The sequence below is a fragment of the Falco naumanni genome, chromosome Z (assembly GCF_017639655.2).
Source record: "Falco naumanni isolate bFalNau1 chromosome Z, bFalNau1.pat, whole genome shotgun sequence".
Lineage (NCBI taxonomy): Eukaryota > Metazoa > Chordata > Aves > Falconiformes > Falconidae > Falco > Falco naumanni.
Window position 1 is genome coordinate 83,644,152 of NC_054080.1, and position 19,132 is coordinate 83,663,283.

Below are 19,132 nucleotides of genomic sequence, written 5' to 3' on the forward strand. Positions count from 1 at the left end.
GATCTATCTCTGTGATGGGGTCAAAGGCTCCCAATAGCTCCTGTACAACAGAGTTAGTTTTCAAAGAATTTTATAGCCTAGAAAAAAAAGAAAAAAAACCATGAAAGTAGATAACTTTATCTTCTAGGTCTACACAGCTTCTTCCAGACCAGACAGGCCCCTGTACAAATGCATGGTGAGTGGGCAAATACCAAAATCCCCACCCATACTCCGGATTAGTCTCTTAGATTCCTAATGTGGCTCACAGGACTGTTTCTTCTGCTATCACTCCGACCATCCTTGTGGCCCCTCTATAGGTGACCTCCCGAAGCACACCACTCTCCCTGCAGTCTCAGCACTCTGAAGCAAGATAAAGACATCTCAAATGGAAAAACAAGTAAATAAGGGATGTTAACATCTTTTCCTTTGCTCCTTGTAAAGAATTATTAGTGAACATAAAAATTCAGCATTCATACAGTATTAAGGACTTAGTATTTCTGCATGACTGAAGACATTTCCAAAGAGAACCATTCAGAGAGAAAAGCTTTATAGAGAATGGCAATAATCATTCTGGTTCATGAAACTCTGCTGCTTCCCCCAGTCTCTGCTCGTTTTCCGACACACAACGTTTCATGGCTTTGTGTCCCAAGGTTTATGTATATAATTTTAAGCATCAGCCAACTGAGATTTCAACCCAGATACAAGACAAATGCACAGGAATATTTTTTCTTGTTATAGGCTGCTAGAGACAGGAGAGAGCATTTAGTGTCTCATACCAAAATGGCTGGTCTCCATTGCAGCTGGAGGTTGCTCCACAGACCCCACTAAACCTGAACTTGCTTTATCTTAAATCATTATCCAGCCTAGCACAGCTATGACAGTCCCGGTGCCAACCCACGCTCTGCGAAGCAATCTAGAGTTTATTTTGCAGAGACAACAACTTCATCACTGCTGGTACCCAAACTAGCTTTAGTCACAATAAACACTCCCAGAGATACTGCCGCTTGCAGAGACAGTGTAGGGAGCTCACTGTGAGTCTAATTATTGGCTGCGTGAACACAACACTAAATTAGGTAACAGCCTTAAAAGCATCTCACACAGCTACAACACACACATTCACAGAAACTCACTTAACTGAAAAGAGGAAAAAAGAAAAAAGTGGCCCAACATGGATAGATAAAAGTGGTCCAGTATGGATATTTCGCAGCAAAACAGATTTAAACCTTTCTCGTATGTGCAAAAAATACATCACCTGATTTAGAAACTGCATTAAATAGGCCCAGTTACGGATACTAGAGTGCATGAAGCTGACATACAATAATAGGTTTTAATATTTTTAAAGAAAGATCTTCTCTTCCCCAGGGGCACAGGGAGTATCGCATCTCTCTACTCATGCATGAGTTAAAGCAGCTGCAATGGAAGCATTTCTTTCATGGCTAGTCAGAAAACAATACAACTGCTGCTCTCCAGGTTACCTGCAGATTTTTTTTTCTTACAAATTTCACTGGCATTTTGAAAGGTTGTGTTTATGGATTAGTGAGGACTGAAATCAAGATATTTCTGGGAAATGACGGTGCAACAAATTCACTGCTGCCAGAAAAAAACTCAGTGTACTGAACGGAAATTCCACTAGAACAGCACTTCTTATTAGCACTTCCAAAGCATCCCAGGGAAACCTGTCAGTCTTGAAACAAAGGTTGAAATTATCTCACTGGACAGACTACAGCGAGTAATACAGAGCAGTAATTCTTTCCTGCAGAAGTTACACACAAAGCAGCAAACTCCTTTAAAATGGTCTGTGCAGAGATCCAGGGAGATCAAGACAAGCTCCAGCCCATTATTTCTGCCTACTTAAAAGCTCTCCATGCCTCCTTCCCTAAAGTAGAGCTTTCTGCTGCTTTCGTAAGTCCCAACAGGAAAGCCAACATTAACCAAAGATTGTTTTTTCTTTATTGTTCCACCCCTGCACTTTTCCTAGCAGTAAATCAGTAAATGGCAAGGAACTGGGGGGGAGGGGGATCAGAAAAATTAATACTGCTGCTCCACTGCCAATTCCAGCAGACAGCAGACCTAACACTGACGCTCACGCTCATTGCATGAGTTCAGCTCAAATACCTGGACCTGAAATGACTCATCCTAATTAATCCAACCGAATACCCTCCAGACGAAGGGTCATATCAAACAGGTTTCTAATATATAAAGAAAACCTTACGCTCAACATTTTCCATTCCTAAGCTATGGCTTGTCTGCAAAATCTAAGGATGCAATCAGGCATTTTAAATTGAAACACTGCAGTTTCAAAGTCAGACTCTACTGCGGTGCACACTTTGCAGCCAATTAATACAGCAATGAAAGCAGCCAGCAGTAATGCAAATCCCTGGGTGTCTTGACTCTGCAGTATCTGAGCCAACACAGAGTCATTTCTCATCATCTTCATGGCAGGAACTCTTGTGTCATACATACACATAGGGATGGGAGAGATTTAAGGCAGCAAGGAAACCAAGTGTGATATACAAGCATCCCTGTCAACATCCCATATAGACTGGTAAACTACGATTGCTAATAACTGGTATTACAAATAACTAGGTCTCCTGACTTACAGAGAACGTTTCTCTTGCCCGTAAAAAGGCTGTTTAAGGATACAGGTGGATATGAATTTCCCCACTGATATTGGTGGATACAATGGGGCCCTATTCAGCTTTTCTTATACTCATCCCTGAAATCTTTGTACAGCACTGGGAAGCAACGTAGAGGGTATTTATCAGAGTAACTTGTACACGTTAGTAGGTGGGAAAACCCTCCTGCATGTGTAATCAAACTATTATTCTGCAGCTCATTAATGACAAGCAGCAATTGATGAAGACCTCTCTGTGGTCAAGTAGTCACAGTAAGACCATCAAGTCACTCGCACAGGCATCTGTCGCTTCCATGGTACCATCTCAGCCCTGATCATGGCTTACTTCTGCACAGTTGTTATGTCTAGTAACACAAATATGCTCAAACTACTTTGCAAAGTGAGTATTCCCCCAATTTACTGCTGACCTTCTAAGTAACATGACTCCTAAGACATACAGTTCAGTAAAAGAAAACAACTGTGGCAGACACTGCATCCTCAGTGCTTGCAAAGCAGAAAGCACAATGGAACAATCCAGCCCAAAGCTTGTTTGACATTGGGATCTCACATGGAGCTGGCCTGGGTTTTGAAGCAACACCTTTCAAAACTGCCATTTTACCTTCCTCTTCCGAGTTCTTCTGGGCAGTTCTCACAACAATTACAATGCAGTGCTTGCAGCTTACTGAGCAAGCTCTTCAGACAAGGTGGAGACCCAAGATCCAAGTGCATCTGCACTTCCACGGCAGTGTCCCTTACAAATGGCTGGCCAGCAGTAGCAGAAGGCTACCATGACATCCTTCCTAGACATCACAGGAAGATAAAATCCTTCCTGGGAAGGACAACAGAAGAGAGGCAAAGCTGAAGCAGGAGCATGCTTGTCCCAGCACAGCTCAGGACGTACCTGCTCTTCGATCTTCCTTTGAAGCTGGACCACCTTGTTCTCCATGCCAATGTTGAGCTTCTTCAGGTGCTGGGCTGATCGGGCCTCAATCTTCAGTGCCTTTAGCTCCCGCCTGGCCTTCATGCGCCGGTAGTAGCACTGCAGAACAATGGTAGCATCCCTGACCCGGCGGAAGCGAGTGCGGGCCAGCCAGCCGCGGGTGTACTTCTGGAGGATGGTGGCTTTGTGCTCCGCGAGGATCTACAAAACACAGGTAGAAACGGGACAATCAAAGGAAAAAGTCACCTGTAAAGGTAGCAGCAGCCCTAGCTTGGTTGCGACGTGGCACTCAGCACTTCCCAATCTGCCTTTGAAAGGGCTTCTCCTCCAAGAAGGAATGTCCTGGTAGGTACAGGGGGCGACGGCGGGAGATAGAGGCTGTTCTTTCACATCCTCTTTCATAGATGGGAAGAACTGCTTCAAACCCCACTCCTGGGGGGTTTCTCTAGGCACTGTGCTCAACTGATGCAGGCAAGACACATCCAGTCCTCCCTTAGGAGCCATGCTGCTCTTTTTAGAGTCAGGCCAGAGAAATGGGGGGTATGATCCTGGCTGGCAAGCAGAAGACTCAATGGGGATGGGGGACATCTAGGCTCAAGTGGGACCAGTACTCAGACCCATGAGATCCACAGCTAGCAGAATAAATAGCCATTAACAGATGCACCAACACTTAGCAATAAACTTACTGTCCCTTCAGCATCAGATATAACTCAAACCAGAACAGGTTTGTAGATTTTTTTTCCCCTGTGTTGCACCCCTGTATTATGATAATTTGTACTGCAGATAAACACTGCCCCAGTGGGATTTCTTACCATGCAAATAACCTCCAAATAAAATCCTCGAGTCCTGTCCTTTCACTACAGTCTGCAGCCAGTTCTCTTGCACGATTCAATTTCTACAGACTTTTATCTGGTTTTGTGAAAAGGCTGGTACTTTTGCATTCAATTTCTCCCCCAAAATTTACAGCAATCTTTTCAGTAGGTGGTGGTTTAATTCCTTCCTCTAAAACTGAAGGCTGAATATTAAGAGATACGACCAGCATGCTGCTAATAATTTTAAGTTGATTTATGCTGCAGTATTGTGAGGAAAGAAATCGCAGGAGAATTTACAGATTACCAGACACTTTGCTGTTGTAAGTTTGGAATAAGTTGTCTCAAAAAAAGATAACATATCAGCTTCTCTTACAAATCCTTTGTTTCACCCTAAGGTTTTCTTTGCACTTACAAATTTTAGTTCAGAATAAAGGGATTTTGTGAACTCAGGATGCACTAGGAGTTACTCTGTAACGAGCTTTATATGTCTCCAGCCCTGGCAGTCTTAGATGGAAAACACTGGGGGTACCCAAAGAGCTAGAAGAAACCCTACTGAATTGCCTTGAGGCTGACTGCAGCCTTACAGCAAAGTCTTGGTGGGCACAAGGCATGCCCTGACCCCACGGAGCATCACCTGCAGCCCTGCATCTGTTGCTGAGCATGCACGTGAACCAACACCAATGTCCAACACCTGTATCTGGGTGCTCCAGAGATTAAGGATGTTCAGATTTGAGAGGCCTGAACTTCAGCCAACTTCTACACCTCGTTAAGATTTTGCATTGCCTTAGACAGTTTAAACGCTGGACCGGCTGTCTCCCCTGCAGAGGCTTCCGATTTGAAAAACAGATGCTGAAAAAGCAGCGGCAGCACTAATTCCTGATCAGCAGCATCCAGATGCACTGTTTCAGAGGACAACCTTGATCTCTCTGATGGGTTACATGGAGTCCAGGTAACCTCCATCATCTCCAGGAACAGGCTCTCGGCTCATTGTGCCTCTGATATTCTCTGAGTATTCTCGTGACTACATCTAGGCAGAAATTCAGGTAACTACCAAAACAAGGCTGGGCCTGAGGAGTAGGCAGAAGGTTCCCCAAAGCTGTTTTCATTTTCCTGACAGGCAGTTTCTCACTGTATCACTTGCTGTCATCAACCTTTAATTCCTTGCTTTCAGCTCCTGGTCCAACACAGAATACTAAGTGGTTAGAACTAATTAAAAAGGGATTTATATCAATAAATAACTTGATACCTTCCATGACAGGCCCTACTGGTCTTCCTACCATACTAGAAACAGCACTGGCAGCACAGCTCAGACACAAATTGGGGTTACCAGGGAGGTTTTTGCTGAGTATGAGTTACATCAAATGACATTTCCAGATTTGCACAGTGCCTCCTGGCAGCCGAATGACTAATTTAATTTAGCTGCTCCACTGAGGTGCTGCTGCCAAAATCTTTTTTTCTTGCACTGCTTTAAATGGCAATGCTTGCTGTCACCACGTGCTCTCCAGAAACACCAGAGGCTGTCGGCTTTGTAAAACATCAAAACAGCCGCAATAAATACACCACCGTGCTATGCCAGTGGAGGTAAATATAAAGGCTCTTCCTACTCTTCTCTAACGCAAAGACGCTCCATGGAGTTGTACCTTGTGATAAATCCTCCTGACCAACATGCCCCGAGCAAAAGCCTGAATGGTGATGGTTGCGGTGCGGACCCTCTGGAAAGCTCGGAGGATCTGCAGCATTCGGTACTGCTTCTGGAAAATGATGGCAGCTCTCGTCCTTCTCAGGTGCTCAGCCAGTCTGCAAAGCACAGAAAAGAGATTAGGGGTAAAACTAAACTTCCCTTCTTTCCGTTGTAGTAAGTTTTAAACTGGGCAGAAAGAAAAACCTTTTGCCCAGAAGTAGCTTGACAGTATTCAAAACAGACCATCCCAGCAACAGGGTTGAGAAAAGAGCAGCTGATAGCATGTCTGCCAGAATTATGGGAACACGCAGGCAATCAGCGTCCATGGCACCCAGGAGCACTGGGATCAGAAATCAACACACCTCATGACTCCTAAACAGCATTAAACCCAAATATTTCCCCGCTTTTCTCTTGGTTTGATCTCTCTGCCTTACATGCTTCAGCCAAACAGTGTCCAGGTTGGCCCCATCACTTCCCTAACTATAAAAAGCAAGCATCACACAGGGTATCTACCGACTCAGTGAAAACGGCAGCAAATTGATTTGACATTTAAACCAGTGTGCACTGGTTTGGCAACATTCATGAGCAGAGCCTGAAGCAACTCAACAGAGTAAATAATAAGGGATGTGGTCAATTCCATGCCATGTTGCTCCCCATTCTCCAACTGAATTCATGTTCAATTTGCTGTTACACTAGTTAATATATGTCCATAAAACCTCCATTTGATTTGATAATTAGTTCATTTTGCTGAATTTATGATTCATTTACTGCTCTCAGCATGAGGCATCATATAGATACTTGATCCACCTCTATCAAAACTAAAGAGCCATATCGGATTGGTTTATATATTCTTATTGTCAAGGCTAATGGTTTCTCATTAGAACCCACTGAACTAGAGCTTACAGAAGAGGACAAGAGATGGTCTGTTTCCAAAAAGAGGAGAAAGCAGTTATTTAGATGACACCCATCCCTACAAAACCCGCACAAAGATGAGAACTGAAAAAAATCACACTGAAGAAACACTGCAGCATGTCGTTTTGGCACATCTGTTTCCAACCACCCTTTTAGCTCATACACCATCACTTCAGCATCACCAGGGATTCCTCCTCTCCTCCTTAGAAGGATGGATGGCTGATGCGAAGTCAAATATAGAGTCCAAGCCTGTAAGTATGCGTGGAGAGCCCACGGGAGGGGCAGTTAATCACCGACTCTCCCTTTTTCTTAACCATCCTCTCACAGCTTAGGTATCACCTGCCTTATCTTCAAGTCAGCTATAAGACTGCGAGAGGGACCTGCAGCCACCAGCCTAGAGAAGTACCTAAACTTCCAAGGACAAGAAAACCCTGTGCTTATTTGTGTCAAATAAGCTTTGCTTATTTGAGATCTTCACATCCCTGAATTCCTTCACAAGCACAAAATCCAGCTAGCATCTCTGATGTTCATTCCAAGGATTTCCTCTAAATCGTACTGTATTTTGGAAGAACATGGAAGTTCTTCACCTTTAGTTGCTTCAATAATTGATAGAAATAGATATTCATTCAGCAATCAGGAGTGACTGTGCAGGAGCCTTGTAGCATAGTGGCAGCACCTGTTATTGCCCACGTGCAAGCAGAGTTAATTGGGCTTGCAGATTAGGTAGAAGTACTTCTGATGGGCAGATGCTGACTCAGAGCAAGGGAGAACATTGCTGTTCAAAACCAAACAACATAGCTCACACACCACAGCTTCTTGGAGCAGAAAACAAGAAGGGAAACAAATATGAAAGGACCCACATCTACTCCTACCTGTGAATCGCCCAAAGCCAGCCTGGCTAGATGCAAGAGAATGGCAGTGTTTGACACCAATATGGGGCACAAGATGCAAGGTGAGCTGTGTGTTGGGATGCTATTACATTACACCAACCCCACATCTCCTACTAGCAGTAGCACTCTCCAGTACAGCGCTCTCTACAGAAATCCCAATGAGCCACTGACACAAGGTAGCTTCAGGTTCCTGCACACAGAGAGTTAAACATCGAGCTCTGTTACTCTGTACTGTAAATAGCCCCATTGCCAGCAATTTGGACTGATTTTTCTCGTTACAAAGAATACAGTAAATCAGTTCTGAGAACTCCCCTGGGATACCAAGGAGGCACAAACTTGGTCCTTGCAGAAGAGGAACACATACCAACTAGGCAAACTGCTCCCTGGCTGATCCAAACGCCCTTTGCCAAAGGAAGTCCCAGAAAAATATCAGTTCTGTGAAACTCTTTCACCTAAACTCCTCAGAGTACTTTAGTCATCTGATTATAACCTAGTTGCCTATGTTACAACCCTGGCCCAGCACCTAGAAATTAAATTAATACCAATATGAAATCAGTTTGAGGCAAAGAAATTTCATCTTTTGCCCCCAAATAAAGCTGGAGAGAGTGGTCAGGAACGAGTCCTGACTTCAGCACAGAAACTTCCACCACAGTAGTACCTACATGCACAATATGGGTCTTGTTTTCACAGGGCTGAAAGGCAACACCCCATGCAGAGCATTTTCAATGCTTCTCACATGAAACCTTAAGTTTAAAGTCTATGAGATGGAACAGATTGAAAACACAAAGTACCCAAAAGCATTTTTCCACTTGACCTCCGAGCTAGCTCTTCCTCAGAGGGCTTCCCAGGACCCACCTCCGTGCCAGGTGCCCACGTGTGTAGCACTGGATGACGACTGCAGCTTGTCTCAGCCTTTTGTACTTGACCCTCTGCAGCCAGCCCCTCACCGTCTTCTGAATCATGATTGTGGCAGCCCTGAACTTAACTGCTCGAAGTTTCTCCAGATATGCCACCTGGCCTGCACGGAAAAAGATCTTGGTACGTCCAAACTGGAACTTGTCTGGATCCTTTTCAAAAACATAAAGGAAACTAAATTTAATTAACGCAAACATTTTTTTTTCCAGTCTATGTTGCTCAGTAGACACATATTAAAAAAAAACACTTTGAATCAAATTTATCAGCTCAGCTCACATCTCTTCTTAATTAGGTGATGAAGATATTATTAGATTCCAAACAACTTAAGCTTCTATACACCAACTGAGGAATGCAGCACTAGGATTCAGTCTTAAGTTTGATACACTTAGACAAATCTTGAATGTTTTGGGGGGTTTGGGATTTTTTTATTTTATTTTTTTTTTAGTTAAATAGAGCAATGTGATGCCAGATAGTTCTTTCTCAAAAAGATTAAGGCTTACATCTCCAAAATCATACAAGCACTCTGGCTCTGTAGCTAAGGGAAACACTTGGTGCATACAGAGAACGACTTTTGCAGAGGAACTCAATTGAGTAAATTCCTCAAAATCCCACGAGGAGAACAAGAAATCAAAAATTACAACCTGGCTAAAGTGCTGTGCGCATTCTGGGCTGGTCAACAGCGAGAAACTTTTGTGTGCATATTTGCAATTTAAAAATAATGCACAAGTCTGAGCAGTAAGGTTTTGCTGAGGAGAGGTGGCAAAGACTCCTTATTTGCTTAAGGGAAAAAGAGTCCCAATCTATGGGATGCTTTTTCTGCACATTAATAGCTATTAAAAGTCTCCCACATATCAAGATAGGGCATTTATTGCTTTTTTCTCTTACTTATTTGTGGAAAGAGCCATTTAATGACTGACTAAGGTTCCTGGTTTTGTCCAAAGCTGGACCTCTAAAATGTGCTCCAGCTCCAGCTAGCCAAAACCAGAAGGAGGGGTTGGGGGGATGTATTTTCTAAATGTGGCCAGTTGTTCACATAAAGTCAGTGATAGTTCTGGACTTCTCCAGCACTGAAATGGCACACTCAGCTTGACTGCAATCAAGAGAACCCACGTCATGCTTCCTCCCGGCTACACCCTTACAAGACTATCTCACTTTGAAAAAGCCCCAAGCTGCCTACACTGAAGAAGCACCTGCACAAGTAGCAGGTAAAGCAGGAGCAGGAAGAGCAATTCAGATCACATCAACACCACAAGCTTCCATGCTTTAAGAATCATTGCCAAAGATCTGGTCCCCGCTCACCGTAATGAGGTCTTCCAACAGGGTCTGGCAGATCTGCTTCTTGTCATTCTTAGAGAGGTCTCTCTCTTTCATCAGAACACGGTACCTATTGAAAAAGTCATGGTAGGACCATCTGAAAGCAAAGAATACACAGTATTAGTCTGCATGCTGGGCATTATTTCCTTAAAATAAAGCATTTGGAGTCATAGAGGACTCAAAATATGAAACTCATATACTGAGAGATCTCTCACCACCACCCTCAGTATGGAACAAAGCCACCTGAAAGAAGTCTGGTCACCCAAAAGCTGCCCCCAGTCTCAGCCCTCCCCTGCCACCAAGTGACCTTATCAGTGCATTTCTAGCCTGGAACAGAAAGGCCACAGACCACCTTGTTTTCACTCCTGATGTCCTTCCCAGGCTGCTGCATTTTACCAGTCAAATGCAACAATGCTGTTCCCTTCAGAAAGGATATGCTAAATTTGAAGATATCACGGATCTCCTGATATAGCAAATAAAATTTTAAAAGAAATTTTGATAAGATGATAGAGAATGGATCAAATAGAAACTCTTCCTTGTTTTGCTTTTCCAAACTCTGCTGAATATTAATCTGAATCAATTAATTCACTAATCACTCCATGCTGAGGTCTGTCACTGACACTCTTAAAAACCAAGATCTTTGGACTCTGAAAAGACAAAGCAGCTACCTGGAAGATGCCTCACCATCACCAGTAGTCAAGCTTCCAAACACACAACAGTACTTGCAGGAATTGGAGTATTGCTAGGAAATATCATCTCCTGCTGCCACTGTTAGATGTGGAGCCTGCAGACCAGATCCTGAAATTGGTTCAGCATCTGCCAAGTTTCAACCTCCTCCAAATGAACACAGTGAGTTATGAACCCCTCAAAACCCTGAGTTTTTAATTAAAACACTAGGCATGTCCAGCAATGTCAAGTATGGCCACTGTTATTTCAAAAAAAACACACAGAACAAATGTCAAAGGAAGACAGAAGAAGATTACAAATATTTTTACTTCTGCCTTCACTCAACTAAACCACCTGTGAGCCTGATCCTCACCCACATGGATGTTCTGGCAGCCAAAACTGTATGAAGAGGAGCCATAGAAACATGTCATCCTCTGCCCAGCAGCCCCACGCATGCCTTTATTTTTGTGTTATTAAACCAAATTCTTCCACTTCCAGAGACAGAGAGGGGAAAGAAAGACAAAATAAATTGCAATGGGCCACAGTGATGCTTGTAATGGGTCCTTACACTTGCCTAGTTTGCAGTGGTGGGGCTGGGTGAGGTGTCACACCACCCGAGCAAAGAAAAAAATAATAAAAAAAAAACAACTGCTAAGAATTGGGGGAAGTACCACACAATTCCTGCACGGACACACAGCACCCAGGACATCACTTGCAAAGATATATGGGAATGGCAAAGACTAGAAAGAGTCTTTAGCATTGCACTTGAAGCAATGCAAGGTAAGGTGGAGGGCTCCTGGAGAGAGGAGCAAGGACAAAATTGTAATCAGAGGACTTCCCATGGTCAGAGCAGCTCCCAAGTAGCCAGATTTTGTGATGATTTCACCCCTGTCTACAGGGGCTAGCCCTGGGGCTGGACAGCCAAGGCTACCCACCCTTCAAATAACTAAAAGTACTGGATTATCACCCTGAAAAACCCAACAAAAACCTGCAAGGGGGAGCTCTCTCTGGGGAGAGGTACAGAAAAACTAAGCACAAAGATTACATGCAAGACTACAGGCTTGTTGCATGTAGGGTTTAAGCTTTAATGTGCTTTCTCTTTGCTTCTAGGTGCCTTGGATTTGTAATTACATTTCCCATTTTGTACCTGCAACCTCATCCTTTTGCACTGTGCAAATAAAACCCACGTTCATTTTAAGCACATTTGAGGCTTACGCAGCTCCAGGTCAAACCCAAATGAAATGGGAGAAGCGAACCACACAGTTCCCGAGGCACGCAGCCAAGCACGCGATGCTGGAGACCTCCTGCCTGGCTTAGGTATTACTCAAGCCAGGGAGAGCTTCAGGCAGGGAGGAAAAAATGCCAGGAAGGGGTATTCCCATTAACCTGCACGAGTCAGTTTAGGGACTGATATTCCTAACTGATGCTATTCAGAGGAAGAAACCATCCTGCAGTGCCACCCAGGCTCCTCCAGCAAAGAGCAGATGGTGGGTAGGCAACATGTAACTGAGGACACAGGTCCAAGCTGGGCAGAAAGCATCGAAATCCATCACCTTCCTGCCCCAAGACAGAGGTGGCAAAATCCTGCAGCTGCTTCAAACAAGAATCAGACACCTGCAGAAGTTCCTTAAAAACAGATCATAAGTCACTACACAGAGGGCCTTTCTTCGGAGCCTGTTCTCATTTCACAAGGTGGTAAAAACTGATTTTCTACTTGTTTCTATCTGAGTCCATCTTTAATATAAATAACTCACTTATTAGGATTAGGTCTCACACAAGACATTGGAAGTGGCAGGGAATAAGCTCACTGATTGCTGTCAGGCTGTTTTGCTGCTCCCACCATTCTCACTGATTTAGCAGAAGACAGTCCTGAGATAGATCACATTGCTTGTATTACTGTCCACAGAATATCAAGACAAAAGCTCTGCTACATGGGGGCTCAGGAGTTTCACTAGAATATTTGCAGTCCCAGTTCACAAGCAAAAGAAAACTGAATGGGTTCATAGGTGCTGTTACAGGATCCCTCCCAGAGAAAGGAACAATTAAAGCACTCAGGTTTAATATAACATGCCTGGTTAAACAACTTCAGGTTCAAAGCAGTATAAAATTACCTTACAACTACGTGCTTTGAGAAAAACAAACATGATCCCCCAACCCTACACAGGAGATCTCTCTAATGCAGAAATACCAAAGCTGAATGCTTTGGTACACACGCTTTTTTTTTTTTTTCCCCCATTCTTCTGCATACATGACTTTTTTTTTTTTTAAAGGTTCAACATCCACATCTTCAACAACAAAAAAAAAAAAAGGAAAAAAGAAGAAAATATATTTCCCTCCTGCTTGTTCACAAAGTGATTCCTAGCATGAGACAGAAGACGTGCCACATTACCCTAGCACTTAGCAGGTCAGGAGAGATTACAGGAAGGTTACACCTTGGTTCAACTCGATGACAGGTATTAAATTAAAAGCAGAAACTAGGTTCAGGAGTTGGAATCACAGCATGGTTTGTGTTGGAGTGACCCTAAAGCCCCCCTGGCCACCCCCTGCACCTCCCCCCAGCCCAGGTGGGTCCCAGCCCCAGCCTGGCCGTGGGCACTGCCGGGGACGGGGCACCCACAACCGGCGCCTCGCCGCTCTCACAATGAAGAATTTGTTCCTAATAGCTAATCTAAATCTCCCCTCTTTGAGTTTAAAACCATCCCCCTTGTCCTATTGCTACAGGCCTTACTAAAAAAATCTGTCCCCATCTTTCTCCTAAGCCCCCTTTAGGTACTGGAAGGCCAGAAACCACCAAGGACCACTAAATAAATACAATACCTTGTAATTATCAAGTTATAAGATCCAGACAGGTAGGCAAAGGGCTGTAAACAGAATTTTCGTACCTGTGCAACTAAGAGGAAGAAAGACGCACGAAAGATGAGACAGATACTACTCAACTTTCCCAAGAGGAAAAAAAAAATAATAATCTCAGAGCTAAGGTCAAGCACTGTCAAACTCAAACACTGTTTGCTTTGAAGTCAGCACAGGTCACTAAAGGGAAAAGGCAATATAAGGAATGGAAGGACACAGGAAAATAACTTATGCCTGTGGAAAAAACCACCTCCCTGGGCTTGAGCAGCAAGCAGGATGCTTGAGGCCTTGGGCAGGAGCAGGAGACTTGGTCAGCTCACCTACTTCTGTGTCATCTCTAGGAATTAGACAGAGGGAATAAACCGTAACACATCCCACAGATTAAGCCTTTTATCTGCAGTTTGAAAAACAAGATTTGGATGCTTTACACGAAGCCACAACCGGGTGCAAAGCAAACAAGCTGCTCCTGCCCAAAATCACAGGGCTACGAACCCAAGAGCAGCCCTCGTGCTGTAGAGCCAGCTGGATTTAATACAACCTTGCAATTAAAGGGAGAGCTTGAGTAAGAAACAGGGTGAAATTCTGACTCCCAAGGAAGCCTCTGAAAAGCACCTCTCCAAGCAGTCAGAAACTAACCAAAACATCTCCAACCTATTGTTTTAGGGTGATTACAGTAGCATTATTTCAGCAGCACTGAATGAAGAGCTGAAAGGAATATAGTAAGAGTCTGACACTTTTAGAACTTCACCATAATATGGCTTTTTTCGTTGGCCTAAAACAACTGAATGCAGAATTTTCCCATTAAGGGAAAATAAATCCATTGCCCCCCATCACCCAAGATCATCTTAGCAACTGTGTGCTGAGCAAACCTGGCTTCGTCAAGAAATCCCGCCAGCATCACGTGGTACTTTCCTCTGAAGGGATCAATATTTTAGTAATCTCAGTAAGGAGCTGGGCTTTATGGGTCATTTTATAGGACCAAGGCCTATTTGCGGGCACACAGGTTGAATATCTGAGCCAAGATTTGACATTAAATTATTTTAGAATCTGTGGTTCATAGAGAAAATGTCTCTTGCCTTGTTTACTGCAGCAGAACAGATTTGCCTTTCAATTAGCTCTGAAACATGCACACTGGCATGGCTTGAAATTATCTGGAATATATTCAAAGAGCTGAATGAGGGGGGAAAAACCTGCTATTTACATATTACACCTTTGTTGCGAGTGGGGGGAGTGGGTAAACAGAACTGCTGGTAGCCAGTCATTTATAGTTTTTATTTCCCTGAAATAATCGCACAACAGCTAAACACGCATTATCAAAAAAAAGAAAAAATTTATATCCAAGGATGCCCACGATACATCTCAATTACGAATGTTTAATGTTTATAGAGTTTAACAGCTGTGATTTTGTATGGAATTGATACAAAGATGCTGCATCTGACAGTCAGCTCCAGCAACCACAGGAAGCAGCCGAAGGCCAAGAATACTTCAACAATAAATTTCATACATAACAACTACAATAAGAGTGTTTCAGCGAGACTGCAAAGACAACATTACTGAGAGTGACAGCACAGTGGGAGTCTAGTGATGTGGTACCACTGACTGAAAACCATCAGAACCAGAGAGTTTTGACAAAATGCAAGGTAAAACCTTGTTTTAAAGAATATTTTGTTACTAATGGCAATCTACACCAGTTAATTCTCTATAGACTAATCCTTACGTAGCCAGTTTCTATAAAGAAGATGAATGGTTTTATAGTACAGAGACATCTTCCATACTTTACCCATGCAAGCTGACAGATTTACTATCTACACATCTGAGACAGTCCATTCATCACAGTCATTCACGTACACGCACACAAATACATTTCAAACCAAATGATACGTTTTCATTCCAATTTACTTGAGATAGCGGCAAAGCACAGCATACCATGGAAATGATAAAATAAAGCCAGGCATACCCGAAGTGCAGAGTGTGAGGCTTCACCTTTCAGTGGGAATACATCATGACTTACATGGGTTGAAGAACACTAAAAATTATATTAAAACTCTTTTTTTTTTCTTAAAGGAACCAGGTAAAAAAAGATAAAAATTACCAAAGCCTCAAAACACTCAATTCCTCAAGTCATAAAGTAACTGTGATGGAGAAGCGTGAACTAACAGCAGAAGGTGGCTTTACCCAGACATGTCTGACCCAAGGCCACACCTGAGAAGAGTAACTCAGAGTGACAGTATGCTGGAAAATATTTAGATGTAAATACTACAGGATGAAAGTGAACATTTTCTCCTATTTCTGTAAAACCCCCCTTCTCTTGAGATAAAACATTTTGAAAAATCCCCGTTTCTCTACAGGTGAATTGCTTACACTGAAGTGAAACAAAACTCACAAAGGTCAAGTTTCCCATTATTATTTGAAGTGGTTTAAATTTACAGCCTTCATGCATGGTTAAAATTTAAAGCAGTGACCCTCCTTTTTGGTTTTATCCTTAATCAGTCATGATAATCTGACTTGTCTGTAAAATATAAGGAAATACAGAGGAATAATCAATGCTCACTGTGACGAAAACTGAGAAAGATTGCATGGATGTAAAAATGCAGAAGGATCTAAAACATCTATTACATTTCCCACTAAATAAGATCCTGTGGAAGCAGGTTTTCCCAAGCTGGTTTATAAAGCAAATTCAAATATACCAATTATTCAGAATCTTTCAATGAAGTTGTCCATCTCCTAGGTCTGGATTTTCAAGACTGGAATTTTATGACCAAGAGGGTAAAAGAATACCTGAACCCAAAGTGATTATCTTATTTAGTGCAGAATTGTTCCTGTGTAAAATTATCTTCTAGGAACACTAAAACTAAAAACAAACAAACAAACAAAAAACCCAAAAAACAAACCCACGAAAAAAACCCCAAACCCCTCCTTGAAGCATCCCAAACACTGAATTGGAGAAGGTCACTCTCAAAGGCTGAAATAGCTGTTTGCACCCTTTTTTTTTTTTAGCCCTGGAGGAAGAAAGCTGACAAGTTGCGGTGATGGAAGAGTTCTGTTATTCTTAGTGTCCTGGGAAAACGACCTCGTAACCAAAAGCATGTGCAAGCAGAGCTGAAAGCATCACTTTTGCATTTTTCAGGATGGAGCAGTCTTTGTACCAGTCAATTATTTGCCATAAATAGATCTTGTCTGGTCTCCAGGTGCTGCAGTGGTTCCTCCTCTCTGCTCCCCCTCCCCAGTTACTAATTACATGCCGATTTTAGTACTGTAGGGTCTAAAATACAGTTAGGTGAGCAGACACGGGAAAATGCTGCAAGTCTGTAGGAAAACAATGAATGGAGAGGAACAGAGGGTATCCCTGCAGGTATGCTAAAACCAGCAGCAAAACCTAGACAACCCTCAAGCCGGAGCTCCCCCTATCTCCCCAGGACCCACCGCTGCAGAGCCAGGAGTGCAGACTGCACCAGGGGAACATGACCACTTGGCTTAGTGAGCACAAAACTGCCTTTCTGTGGCCTCTTCCAAATGAAACCACAGCTGTTGCACTGCTTTAGGGCTTTTACTGCAAGTAGGCAAACAGATCCGGCCCTGCAGCTACTTCAATACAGATAAGAGAAGACCCAGCCCACCGGCTGGTTTTTACTACTTTGCCGTGGCTTGAGAGATCGTGTAACTTAAGAGCATCTTTTTCTTTGTTACTTCCGCAAATGCCCTGAAGACTGCAGAGGTGGGAGCCAAAGGCGGTGCTGGGTCCTCTAACAGGGCCAGACCTCCAACATGAGGATGCAAATCTCCACGCACCTCTGCCACCCTCCCATGCTGGCAGAGGAGAGAAAGAAATTGGTTTCCATTAAACTTTTTATTTTTTGTTTCCCCCTTTTTTTCTTTTTCAGGCGTTGAGCTCAGCGGGCTAAGGAGATCCCCATCACCAGTTTTTGCCCATCCATGGAGGTCACTGGCCAACAGAGGTTTGGTGCAGCAAAGCCACCTCATGTCAATGCGCAGAAGCTGCCATCAATCGTCAGAGGCTCTTTGCAGCTGCACCGGAGATGAGAGTAACTGGTAAGGCAGCACACACCTGCCCAAAAACCAGGGCAGGGAGTTTCTCATGAGGTTCAGCATCACGCTTAGCCAACTCTTTACTGAGCATATTTATAACTCCTTTGTTCCATATAAAAAGGCCGATGGCTATGCTGACATTAACACAAAGCTGCCTGGCACTAAAATGCAATTGATGCATAATTTTTTTTTACAATTATTTGTCCCTGTCATCTTCAGGGCTTATTTATAGTTTGTTTTCTGATTTATTAGGCCCTAAAAACCTCTTTTGAATTTTGTATCGCGATCAGCAAGAGCCACACCACCTATAACCTTTCCATTTGAGATGCAAGAGTCTGAAACCTGATGTATTTTGGATGTGCAGAGTGAAAGTCTCCAATAATAATTTACAACCCTTATTTTCCTTCTCTGCAAATATAATGAAATTTTTTTTGGCTGAAATGATTATTGCAGCAGGTGTCCAAAGCCAGGAAAAAAAAAAAAAAAAACAACCAAAAAAAAACAAACCACAGAAAGGAAAGCAAACTGTACACTGCAAGGAGCTTATGTATGGGGAGCTTCAGGCAAGCAGGGAAGAAGTCTTCTAGGGCAATATTTGCTTCCAGGGAAGATGAGTGCAGAGGATATAGAGCTGTTATTTTGCTTCTTGCTGTCCCCCTCCATATCGGATCACAGCTGGATTCCTTTATCTGCCATGCACCAGTGTTTTCAGAGATTTCACCACAGCAAATTACTTCTGAGGACCAAATTGAGAGCACCAGCTGAAGCGCTGGACACAACACAACAAACCCTCCAGCAGCCTCACTCTGCAGCTCATCACTTGGTAACAAATCTCTTTGACTTGAGGAACCCAGGACTTAATGGGGGTCTTGCAAAACAAGAAAAAATATTAAAAAGGGAAAAATCTATACTGGATATAAACCAACGTAAATAAAACCTGTTTGTCCTGAAAACACTAGTGTTTTCTTTTCCCTCCCTCTCCCCAGACAATGAGTGAACCTGCCGAGTAAAGCACACCAGTAGCATGCCACACCAAATCCCAGCACAGTACCTGGACGGGAAGCCAGCTGCGCTGATGTGGATGGTCTCCAGCACTCCACAAGCTCTCAGCTGCTGTACCACTCTCACCGGATCAAACCTGCAGTTATATTTAGGATAGAGGTTAACACAGTGAGAAGGAACCACATCAACCACCAAGCTGATAATGATTCTTCTGGGGACAGGAACTGTTTTCTGATTTGTGGTAAAAAGCTCTGTCCTCACCATTAGTACAGGGGCTGCAGAAACCACACGTCCATGGATAGCTTTTGTCCACAGCCATTCCCTTGCAAACCTCAGCATAACCACAAACCCCATGCCTTGCTTTGGGAACAGGCTGCACAGATGTCACACATTTTCACTCCATGTCACAAGACATTGTGCTTTTCAAGTGCAACAGACCTCGCTACTGCCCTATTATCAATGCCAAGTGGTACTCTTGGGATGAGAGAACAGTTCGTTACAATTAAGTCT

General features: G+C 43.3%; 1 protein-coding gene across 2 annotated transcripts in view; it reads right to left on the reverse strand.

The window, feature by feature from the left end:
- MYO5B (myosin VB) overlaps positions 1 to 19,132 on the reverse strand; it is a 147,415-nt gene that overhangs the window by 39,369 nt on the left and 88,914 nt on the right. For both annotated transcript variants that reach the window (XM_040580477.1, XM_040580476.1), the window contains exons 17-21: positions 18,672 to 18,758; positions 10,043 to 10,154; positions 8,684 to 8,895; positions 5,986 to 6,142; positions 3,495 to 3,734 (exon numbers count right to left, since the gene is read on the reverse strand). In XM_040580477.1, coding sequence (XP_040436411.1) covers positions 3,495 to 3,734; positions 5,986 to 6,142; positions 8,684 to 8,895; positions 10,043 to 10,154; positions 18,672 to 18,758 — 808 coding nt within the window. The remainder of the gene's footprint in view (positions 1 to 3,494; positions 3,735 to 5,985; positions 6,143 to 8,683; positions 8,896 to 10,042; positions 10,155 to 18,671; positions 18,759 to 19,132) is intronic.